The sequence below is a fragment of the Bidens hawaiensis genome, unplaced genomic scaffold (assembly GCF_021521415.1).
Source record: "Bidens hawaiensis isolate Kalapana, Puna unplaced genomic scaffold, B.hawaiensis_p1.1 tig00020220_1, whole genome shotgun sequence".
Lineage (NCBI taxonomy): Eukaryota > Viridiplantae > Streptophyta > Magnoliopsida > Asterales > Asteraceae > Bidens > Bidens hawaiensis.
Genome location: NW_027493074.1, coordinates 298,498 through 310,679, shown reverse-complemented (window position 1 = coordinate 310,679; position 12,182 = coordinate 298,498). Strand labels below are relative to the sequence as shown.

The window sequence follows — 12,182 nt, the reverse complement described above, 5'->3', positions numbered from 1 at the left end:
CAATCTAGTTATCAATCATCATTAATTCAACAACAATCATGTTAACTTCATACATACACATGGAATCGGCTCACTAGGGTTTGTAATTAACCCAACAAACATCAAAATCAATTAACAAGGATGTGAAGGATGATCAATTATACTTTCCTAGCACCTAGTTCTTCAATCAAAAGCTTGATTTGAGGGTTGTATGTGTGTATAAGGTGGACGGCAGCCAATGAGCAAGGGGATGAGAAGTTCCGATCGGGATTTTGGGTTTAGAATAATAATAAGTTAGGGTTAAGTTAATGATATATTTATGAACATACAAGTTACACTCAAGTCCCTCCACTTCTAAGTATTACTTTTCTAGCCTAACTAACTTGTTTTCATCTTGAGTTAACGTTTATAACCATGTTATCACATAACACATAAGTCTAACACATAATTATCACATAATTACTGTTTTGACGTTTTTCGTTTATTTATCAATCGTTTGCGTCAACTCGTTTGCGTTTCGGTGCAATTCCCGAAAGACTACACATGTAGTAAGTGTTAAGCGTCATTTAAACCCTAGTTTAAATGTAATGAAGTGTGCATTATAGATTTAGTGATCTTAAGTTTGAATTGACGGAGTTGAGTTAACGGAGTTAATCTGAAATTGACGATTGTCACAATAACCAAATCGAAAATCAAATTCTGAATTATGTTTCAGTTTTTCGATTATGAATACGATTCGGTTTTTGGTTTTTCTTCTGGACACCCCTACTTTGTAAAGTATATATATATATAGATAAAGGATAGAATACGAAAATCCTTTATCGTACATTACGTATGCGAGGCTATGGAACGTTCGATTACAATTGCAAGCAACAACAGCGGCGAGCCGGTCTTCGTCCATCACTGCTCCGATCGATTCTGTCCACCTTCACCATGACCGTTCAACAATCCGTCACTATCCAACGAGTCTGTCCACCGTCCACCATCCAACGATTCCGTCGCTATACACCATCTTCCTCATTCACGACTTGTTCACAGGTTAGTTTATCAAATTGATCAATTGAAATTGAAATTGATGAACTAATTGATCAATTAAACTTTGAAATTGATCCAATTAATCATCAATTTGAAGTTTCAGTTATCAATTTTGAGTTTGAGTTCTGGGTTTTAACATTGAACGTATTAACATTAACCTAAAACGTATAAACAGAACGTATAAACTTTTTGTACTGAACTTTTAAAGTTTAATTGATTTTGTTCGTTTAAACAGAACGTAAAAACAGAATGTATAAACTTAATGTTAGTACGTTCAATGTCAAAACCCATAACTCAAAACTTAAAATTGATCGACTAAAGCTACAAATTGATGATTAATTGGATCAATTTTTAGGTTAATTGATCAATTAGGCTCATCAACAATTTCAATTTCAATTTCAATTGGAAATTGCTCAACTGACCTGTGACCAACGATCGATGGTGGTGACGGACGATGGCGGTGCTCACGACAGTAGACGATGGTCGCAACGGTGGACTTTGACGGGTATGCGTTAAGTATTTTTAGGTTATTTACAATTATGCTACTAAGCAGTTTTAATTTCAATTAGAATCAGTGGTGCAGGAAGTCGCGTATGCAATGTATGATAAGCGATTATTGTATGTTAACTCACCCCTATATATATAACCTTTGATAAAAATGGCATGCTTTAAATATTAAGACTTAGAAACTAAGTTATAATATATCTTATAAATTAATTAATCTATGTAGGATACTACATAGGAAAGAAATATGAATGAATAGAATATATAGGGACATAGCAGCCAGGAATCACAAAATTTGACAATTAAAAAAAACACAAATCAAATCAGCATCTTATGTAATCAAATCTTACGAATACAATTAATAAAGGAATCTCTCTTCTCTCTTTCCGAGTCAAATGAATGAAGTATGTCTTAATCATTAGCATGCATGGAACCTACAAGAGATGATTATAACACATCAAAACCGACAGATAAACATATGCAAGAATCAAGTATTATAGAATTAATTTTACCGTAGATCTATAGATCGTTACATTAAATAATATAATTTCTAAGCTAGTCCTAAGAACATTTTACAGGGTCTACTAGTATTTTGCTATTGAATGACGAAAAATATATAAGATCGTAATCAAGAGTAGATTTTAGTAATAGTATACCTCCAAGGCGTCAATGTAAGGCTAGTTCATTTGGTAGAGACGTCTTTTAAATGGGATGTTCCAAGTTCAAACCTGGATAAAAACGTAGTTTAATATTATTAATGTAAAATAGGAGTATGAATTAAGTGATATTTCATCGAGCAACTAAATCAGACCGAAAACACCTTTTAGGGCTTTTATGAATAACATGGATGAACAATTAAAATTACCATCTTCTATGTCAAGAAAAACAACAAAAAATAATAGAATATATAAGTCAATCCTTTAAACAAGAAAAAAAATTACAAAAATGACAATAAAAATCTTACAAAAACAAATAGATATTACGGTACATTATAAACACGGAAGGCGAGGAATATATGGCAAAATATTGTTGTATAAAAAATTAATACGTCACTTAAAAATTAGTACAACATATGGCAAAAGAGCTGCATTACACATAAAAATTAATACAACATATTAATTAGTGAGTTTGCTATAAGTCTATAACAAACGATTCTTATAATTCTTGTGTATATCATTTTGGTGTATGCATAACCACATAAAATATTTACCTAATTCAAAAATATAGGTCAAACGTTATTCCAAGATACCTATTTTTTTTTATGAAATATACCTCTTATTTGCAGGATCATACACATAGCTTCAATGGTCTACAGTAGCTCCTTTGTTGATCAAGTAACTTTATGGCTAAACACCACATGAGAATGACAGCAAGATCGACAGTAGATAGGCGGCACGACCTTAGAACGACCCTCTTGCCTTCAGAATTTCTTGACAATTAAGTCAAGCAACCACAAGCAAGATCGCTTCAACAACAAAGCTACATATGCATAAGGAAGACATGACAACGCGAAGTGGCTTTTTCTCTTTAACAAACATCATGAATTTTCAAACGAAAGCAAGTTATCTAAATCAACATGCTCAAAGCAAACTATGGATAACAAAGCTAACTAGTTAAATTACGTGGCTCGAGTAGTTATAAACACAAGTTTTTAATCAAGTTTTATAGAAATAATTGAGACGAAACAAAGATATGAAATCTTCTCTCATATAAATACTTTTGAGGTTATAAATACGTCTAAAGAAATTAGTTTATGCAAAAGGGGTAAGAGACAACACAAGCAAATTGTGCAATTAGTTCATCTCTTCTTCGGGTCATGCTCAATAGGGGTGTAAACTAGCCAAGCTGCTCACGAGCTACTCAAGCTCAGATCGATAACTAACTCGAAACGAGTCAAGCCTTTTCGAGCTCAAGCCAAGCCTGTGCCTCAAATAAAACCCAGATAGTTATCTAGCCCGAGCTCGAGCTTTTATGGGAAACTCGTTTAGGCTCGTCAATCCTTAATGAGCCATGTATATTGTTAAGTTTTACCTGTTTTAGACTTTGATGTGTTAGTTTCCACCAACTGAGCTAGAGCCGAGCTTAGGCTCATTAAACTCAAAATGTATAAAAATAATTAAACACGTATATAAATTTATTAATAAATAATAAACGATTTGGACCCAAGCCGAGCTTTAGAAAAAGAGCTTGAAACGATCTAAGCTCAAGCTCTCATAAGTCAAAACGGGCCAAAGTCGAGCCTAATCGAGCTCAGGCTCGGCTCCGCTCGTTTACATCCCTAATGATAAAACCATATATATCATTCTAGCTTTCTCAAGGCTTAATCTATGTAAATATGGCCTTGATCGTATTCCAACAGGCCTATTTACGATAAAGAAAATTAGACAAGAATATTTAAAACTTCAAAACAAACTTTCTTTATATAACTGTGCAATAGAGATGACTATGAGCATGGAGTACAAACAAGCAACCTCCAATTCTATTCAATGGGTCTTTACTCTTTATGTCACTTCACCAAGCCCAACACAATTTTAAGCAAAATGTATATGGACTTAGGGAAAGACTTTTAACTACAGAATGGCCCAACTTGAGCAGAAGAAAGAATTACAAAAGAATTATTGATCAAAGGTTGAGCAATTTTACATAATAACTTAAGACTCAAAATCACCCTTTTCGGTCTTCATATCCATACTCGGTTTAGCATGTAAATAATCGATGAGGTACCTTAAGGTCTTTTGCCTTCCATTGCCTCTCTTTTCTCATGGCAACTTAAGCAAAGAAAAGGCCCATCCCAAGGCCTTGGTTTAGCCGAATTACCCAACCCTGCGAGTATTGAAATACCCTCACCAGGTTTCATTTCCTTTTGGCATACCGCACAAGTGAACAATTTGAATAAGTTGGACAACGGGTATTTGGTAAGTAACCTGCAACCGAATCATACATATCAGTTGTTAACAAAACATAACTTGACACGTAGACCTGTTAATGAGTCAATTTGAGCTGCTAACAAATTTAAGTACAAACCTTTCTGAAAGCAAAGCTGATCCTTCTTCTACTAGCTCTTCCACCACATCTGGTTGTAGATACACTGCATCAACTTGAGGGGGTGAACCTGAACTCTTTCTCCTAAACATGGACTTTAATACCCCTTTACCGGTCTTCTTTGCATGTGGGACGTTAGGGTTTGTCTTTTCTGGAGGAAGAATATCAACAACAATGCAGGTTGTATCATCCCTTAATCCTTTAGATTGTACTGCTTCCTATTAACAAGAATAAGAAACAGACGTTGACTTTAGAGGCGGTCAGACAGTAAAGAAACAATACATATATAATTGAATATTCATACTTTAACAATTTGTGCAGCTGCTGTATCGGGTGGCAGTCCACGACAACAAACTAGAGCTGCTTCTGCTGACATGGCATCCCATACACCATCGCTTGCAATTATCATCCTTCCACCAGCTGAGGACAGCTGGTAGGTTTACAAGTTAAAAAGTCTCAAAATATTAGTCGCCCCCAAATATACATCATAGTAGTGCAATATCATGTACTAACCTTCACTTGCTTAACGTATGGAACAGGAACAATGAACTCTCCAACATCCACATCTCCAATCGATCGCGAGAGGCACAAGCCACCAGGCCAGCATCTCAAAGGACCGATCTACCAAAAAAAAAATTATGTCCCAATAATAAGCAACAATTCTATACATACATATAAATGCATATATACACACACACACACACATACTTGGTTGCCACCACCAGCATTAAGCCGACCAACCTCACCGCCACTTGCAGTGACACGCTCCCTCCTACCATATAACAAAACAGGAAATTACAATTTAGCAATTTAACACAAAAGAAAAGCATCATAAAGAGATATGCTAGCATACTCTTCTTCACTGCAGTCAAGCCTGTGATCTGCTGATAGATAATATAAGCCACCATCTGCAGACTCGAGTATGCAGCGGGAATCACCAACAGAAGCTACAGTTATAACTGATCCTTCAATAATTACAAAGGTGACGGTAGTTCCTGACGATTGAACTGAAACGTAACAATGCATAAGTACTAGGTTTTTATAACAGGGGCGTGTTTACAGGTAAGAAACACAAGTAAATCGACAGGTTTTAGCACAGTAAAATCAAAAAGTAGTAAAGTAGATGATAAAAGAGAGCCATGCTACAATCATAAGTACACAGAGTTTATAACTGTTACATGGTGTGCCAGAAGTAGGCACACAGCTTATAATAAGAACCTCGAGTGGTGCTGCGGTGGTCATGAGTCTCATGACTCGCAAAGTGTGGTATGGCACTTTTTAATGAGAATTTCTTTGATATATTTTGGCAAGCCTTTTGTTATTACTTCTTTGTCAACTAATAGTCCAATATGTTTTAGTGCTTTATCAATACAACAAATTTAACAAGGTAATTATCAGCTTCTGTGTTTACGAACTTTTCAATATGGAAACTTTCGCCTTTTTGCATATCCAATATGTCCCACTTATGCTTACACAATCTCAAATATCAAAAGCTTTAGATTATGTATTATAATGCACATTTATGATCCAAGACAAAGGTATCAACCACTCAAATATAAATGAGAAAATAAAGGTATCAAAGATTTGATTTTGGACACATGGACATGTGCGTATATTTGATAAGAGTCAGGTTTTTGCATGTACATATCTTATTACAAGAAAGTCGAAGGCCTAAATTTTTTAGATAGGGATTAAAACACACAGTGGAATTCGATTATATCATTGCAAAACTACAAGCCAAAAAAGTTATAAGTGCAATTAATATCCCAGACGGACATATCATAAGTCATAACTAGTAACTACCCGCGAAGGTTACTAAATTTCCATACAAGACAAATAATACTATATCGGTCTCAAAGACAGCGTAAAGATCATTCCCTACATAGAAAATTAAAACCAATGTCCCAAATAAGACAGCCTCACTATAATCATGCAGATAACGATCTTCTCTAAGCTTACAAGTTACTAAAACTTTACATCCTTAAAGCTCTTAATTGTAAATGCATTCAAGACAAAATCACAGGACATCAAAAACAAACTTTCTTAATTAAAACCTGTAAAGAAGATGGTTGTAGTGAAAGTAATGTTTATTACTTGAAGGTGTGAGAAATACATAAACAACTACATCTATTTATACACAAATAAACCCTAGCTATCAACCCATAAAAGGCCCATGGGCTTTAGCCAACTATATGGGCTAAAACCCTAATTATAACTAAATACAACTAACACTCCTCCTCAAGTTGGAGCATAGATGTTAATCATGCCCAACTTGTTACAAATAAAATCTATCTGAGCTTTCCGGAGCGGTTTAGTTGGAATGTCTGCTAGCTGAAAATTTGTCTTCACATGAACTGGTTGAATGGAAGGAGGATCAGTTTGTGTGCCTACTACTCGATCTCTGATAAGGTGGCAGTCGACCTCAATATGTTTTGTCCTCTCATGAAATACTTGATTCTTGGCTATGTGAATGGCTGACTGACTATCACAGTATAACCTCATCAAGTCATTAGAAACAACCCCGAGCTCTCTGAGAAGACGACGAACCCATGTCATCTCTGATGTTACATCTGCCATGGCTCTATACTCCGATTCGGCACTCGACCGGGAAACCGTGTGTTGCTTCTTACTCTTCCATGATACAAGATTTCCTCCAACAAACACACAATATCCGGTGGTAGATCGTCGAGAAATCGGACAACCTGCCCAATCTGCATCTGAGAACCCTGATATCCGACCATCTCCTTCTTCCGTGAAGGCACCTACACGACAATGACCCTGATCAAAGTATAATATACCCAAGCCAGGTGAGGTCTTAAAATATCTTAAGACACGAATGGCAGCATCCCAGTGACCGGTGTATGGTGTAGCCATAAATTGGCTCAGAACACTGACAGTAAAGGAGATATCCGGTCGTGTGACGGTTAAATAATTAAGTTTACCAACCAACCGTCTGTATCGCTCAGGATCTTTCATTGGATCTCCTTCCTTTGGGAGGAGTTTCTTTGTAGGAAGCATTGGGGTATCAACAGGTTTACAACCCAGTAAGCCACATTCAGTTAACATATCAAGAACATACTTTCGTTGGGAGAGAAGTATTCCTTGTGGAGAGCGGGATACTTCTATGCCAAGGAAATACCTCAATCGACCTAAGTCGCTGACCTGAAACTGAGACTGAAGAAACTGCTTGAGTTCGATAATCCCGACCTCGTCATCACCTGTGATTATAATGTCATCCACATAAACAACTACGATAATCCTCTTTCCTTTCTGGTGTCTAAAGAAGACAGAGTGATCGTAGGCACTCCGAGTCATCCCAAACTGTCCCATAACACTAGAGAATCGACCAAACCATGCCCTGGGAGACTGTTTAAGACCATATAGAGAACAACGTAGTCTACAAACTTTCGAGGCCTCCTCCTCAACAACGAACCCTGGGGGCTGCTCCATATATACCTCCTCCTCAAGAACACCATTAAGAAAGGCGTTCTTGACATCAAGCTGATGGAGCGGCCAATGATTAATGGCAGCAAGAGCGATACAAATATGGACAGATGACATTTTAGCAACCGGAGAGAAGGTTTCATCGTAATCAATGCCATATGCCTGAGAATACCCTTTTGCAACCAACCGAGCCTTTAAGCGGTGTAAGGAGCCATCCGGGTGTAGTTTAACCGTAAACACCCAACGACAACCAACAATACGCTTCCCTTTAGGAAGTGTTTCAAGATCCCATGTATGATTGGACATTAGAGCCCCAATTTCATCTTCCATAGCCTGTCTCCATCCTGGGTGAGCGAGAGCGCTCGTCACATTCTTGGGAATCGGGTAGGAATCAAGGGTAGTGGTGTACGCATGAGATTCAGGAGATAGGTGGGTGTAGGCAACATAGTCCTGAATTGGGTAACGAGTACATTTCCGGGGTTCCTTGCGAAAGGAAATAGGTATATCGGGAAGTGGGGCACCAGAAGGATCATAAACGGGTGTATCAGAGGTTGTTGGATCGGGTAAGGATGTATTAGTGAGAGGTGTGGATTGCTCAGATGTAGACGGAGTATCGGAGGGTATTTCGGGGTCGTGGCCAGGGTGTGAATCAAGAGTCGCTGATGTTTGACCCCTACCCCGCCTAGCATATGTGAAAAGCAGTGGCGGAGATTCTGTCGGTGGGTCAGAATCAGTAGAGATTGGATCGGTAGAAGGAATTGACACAGGAATGGTGGGGATGAAGGGAGATGTGGGTATATCGAGGTCGGGAAACGGGTCAGAAACAGGAGTGGAATACTCGAGAAAGTAAGGAGACTCGTGAAAAGTGACATCGGCACTAGTAAAGTATCGGTGAAGTGATGGGCTATAGCATCGATACCCTTTTTGAACCCGTGAGTAACCAAGAAAGACACAACGAATGGCTCGGGGATCAAGTTTGATGGTTTTTGGACTATGGTCATGAACATAGGCGACGCAACCAAATACTTTAGGTGCGAGAGGAAACGGTGTTTTACCATGAAGAACGGTTGAGGGCATGCGGTTAATCAGATATGTGGCAGTGAGAACGGCATCTCCCCAAAAACGATGAGGAACACGTGATTGGATCATGATTGTGCGAGCAACATCCAATATGTGACGATTTTTGCGTTCGGACACACCATTTTGTTGAGATGTATAAGTACACGATGATTCATGAATAATGCCGTTGGTTTTTAAGTATGAAGAAAAGTCGGTGGAAAAATATTCTTTAGCATTATCAGATCGAAAAGTTTTAATGGTGGTGTTAAATTGGTTCTGAACATAAGCATTAAATTCTTGAAATATGGAAAATACCTCACTACGAGATTTCAACAAATAAACCCAAGTAGTGCGAGAATAGTCATCAATAAAGGTAATAAAATATTCAAAACCCAACGTAGATTTGATAGGGCAAGGACCCCATACATCAGAATGCAACAGTTCAAAACAAGAACTGACTCGATTGGGCACCCTAGGGGGATAGGGACGCCTGGTATGTTTACCAAGTTGACACGACTCACAATGAAAATTAAAAGACGAAAGTGGTAAATCTGGTCGCATTTGCCTCAGAACCGCTATAGAGGGATGACCTAACCGACAGTGAGCCTCCCTGACAGCGGAATCACATAAGTTTGCTACAGGATGCGAAAACGGGGATATACGATAGAGACCTCCTGATTCAAAACCAGTACCAATTACCCGGTTTGTTCCTAGTTCATAAAAAACGCAGTGAGTTGGGTAAAAGGTCACAGAACAGTTGTTTTGTTTGGTAATCTGACTCACTGAACAAAGACTGGTAGGAAATTTAGGAACAAATAGGATAGAAGACAGTTTTAGGTTTTCCGAGTTACTGATGGATCCTATGCCGAGAACGGGACATGAAGATCCATCGGCAAGACGTACCGGTGCATGGGAAACATTTTGAAGACTAGAAAAAATACCCGATTCCCAGTCATGTGATGTGTGGCTCCAGAATCAATCACCCATGATAAGTCAAGGCTAGAAGGTTTACCTGAATGTGCCGAGCTGGTTTGAGGATGAGGCAACTGGGAGGTAAGAAACCGTTGAATAAGATCATGCTCCTCTTTAGTAAATGTATACATGTATGTATTTTCGCCCATAGTGATACACGAAACTGAAAATTGACTGTGAACAGTAACAAGTGCGGGTGGAGGGCGGGAACAGATTCCGGCGTAAACAGTTAATCGTCGTGAACAGTTAATCCCGGCAGCGAACAGTAATTCCGGCAGCGAACAGTAACTTTCCGGCAGTGAACAGAAATTCCGGCAAACGAACAGTGACTTCCGGTAGTGAACAGTGACTTCCGGAGTGAACAGTAATTTCTGGCGTGAACAGTAATTTCCGGCGTGAACAGTAATTTCGTGACAGGACAGAACAACAAGGCAGGGGCTTGTTTCAGATCTGAAGGCTGCTGGTGACGGCTGGTCAGACTCGGGTTCGGGTCAGATCGCGGCTAGGGTTTGGATCGAGAGCCGTAGCTCTGATACCATGTAAAGAAGATGGTTGTAGTGAAAGTAATGTTTATTACTTGAAGGTGTGAGAAATACATAAACAACTACATCTATTTATACACAAATAAACCCTAGCTATCAACCCATAAAAGGCCCATGGGCTTTAGCCAACTATATGGGCTAAAACCCTAATTATAACTAAATACAACTAACAAAACCGATGCGGACCCTACTTTTGTAAAATTTAAAATCTCTATATGCAATGACACAGTGGCATCAGGTGGTATCCTGCTTATGCTGATTTGTCAAGAAATCTATAGAAAGAAAGTTAATACCTTGTTCTTGGAAATCTTTATCTGTTTTCACAAATCCTGCCACCAAAGCCCTGGGCAACACAGTGACCCATTCATCTCGGTTAAGATCTTTAGGAATAGCTCCCAAGACATTGTTTAGAAGATTCTCCTTTGCATATATAGCTGCTGCAGACCCATTATGCCCATCAAATATCTGCAAATCAAAGCGTGGTAAGAAACATAACTGAAGATCGATCATCGCAGTACATCCTTTCAGAACCTTATTTTTCCATTTCTTTTCCCTAAATTGATTATAAAAGATTTAAAAGTAGCATGTAGTTATGGATATTCAAACATTGAAAGCCAGAAACAGTTGAGATAGTATACCCCGAAAACAGAATACGTAGTTACACCATCCCCTAACACGCGTTGGCATTCAGTTTTAATCAACGCGAAATCCTCCCCTTTCTTCGACTGGCTAGCTTGACCACTGGTAATCTCCGGCCTCTCAGCCTTCTCACTCGCCAATTCACGCTTCAACAACACAGATAACGGGATTGTGTGATGCTCACCCTTAACGGCAGCCATTTCCTTCGGTTCCTTCAATAATCCAGATCCACCTCCTTCAATTCTGCCCTAATAATAAAACTCAAACTTCTCGAGATCCACCTCCACATACTCCATCACTCCAGATTCAATATATTCCTAAATCACCACAAATAACATCATCATCAAATTATCACACTAGCATTAAAAAAAACATCAAAAACAATATCATGAAAATTATCACACTATTATAATAACTTAAAAACATGAAGATCAAGCATCAAACACAATCTCACTATTATAAAAATAAAAATATTTTTTTTAAATAACTAACATGAAAATCAAGCATCAAAAACATCATGAAATTATCTCACTGTTGTAAAAATAAAAATTAAATATAAAAAAATAAAATAAATAAATAAACCTAAAACAAACATGAAAATCAAGCATCAAAAACAACATGAAATTATCTCACTAATAATAATAATAATAATAATAATAATAATAATAATAAAAACATGAAAATAAAAATGAAGCATAAAAAGATCCATTCTATAGATCCGAACTTGAAACGCGCGTAAAATCGCCTAAATGAACTCGCAATGCGGATGATCCACAAGTAAACTAACGAGTTCGCCGATCAAATCCAAATCCAAATCCAAAACCTAAAGAAAAACATACATAGTAAAGTGATGAAAGAGAAAGCAAAGCGTACTTACAGAAGAGTAGATTAATTCGTTAATAACAAGGGCAAAACGCTAGTATCCAATTCGTTCAAGCAAGCACAATTGACTTGGTAGAGAAGAGA

At 37.8% G+C, this 12,182-nt stretch overlaps 1 protein-coding gene across 1 annotated transcript; it reads right to left on the bottom strand.

Moving 5' to 3' along the window:
- Positions 1-3,972: 3,972 nt before the first annotated feature.
- Positions 3,973-11,527, bottom strand: LOC143560101 (putative protein phosphatase 2C 12). Its single transcript, XM_077048483.1, has 8 exons — positions 11,216-11,527; positions 10,871-11,042; positions 5,414-5,567; positions 5,269-5,332; positions 5,074-5,181; positions 4,865-4,990; positions 4,543-4,778; positions 3,973-4,442 (listed from the first exon to the last, which is right to left on the bottom strand). The coding sequence occupies exons 1-8, from the start codon at positions 11,414-11,416 to the stop codon at positions 4,244-4,246; spliced, it is 1,260 nt and encodes a 419-aa protein (XP_076904598.1). The 5' UTR covers positions 11,417-11,527; the 3' UTR covers positions 3,973-4,243.
- Positions 11,528-12,182: the final 655 nt, after the last annotated feature.

Excerpts from the sequence above, each read along its gene's own strand:
- LOC143560101 (XM_077048483.1), bottom strand. The coding sequence starts at position 11,416 with ATGGCTGCCGTTAAGGGTGAGCATCACACAATCCCGTTATCTGTGTTG. Across the intron at positions 5,333-5,413 it reads CTTGACTGCAGTGAAGAAGA|GAGGGAGCGTGTCACTGCAA; the intron begins GTATGCTAGCAT and ends GTTATATGGTAG. Across the intron at positions 4,991-5,073 it reads CATACGTTAAGCAAGTGAAG|CTGTCCTCAGCTGGTGGAAG; the intron begins GTTAGTACATGA and ends TAAACCTACCAG.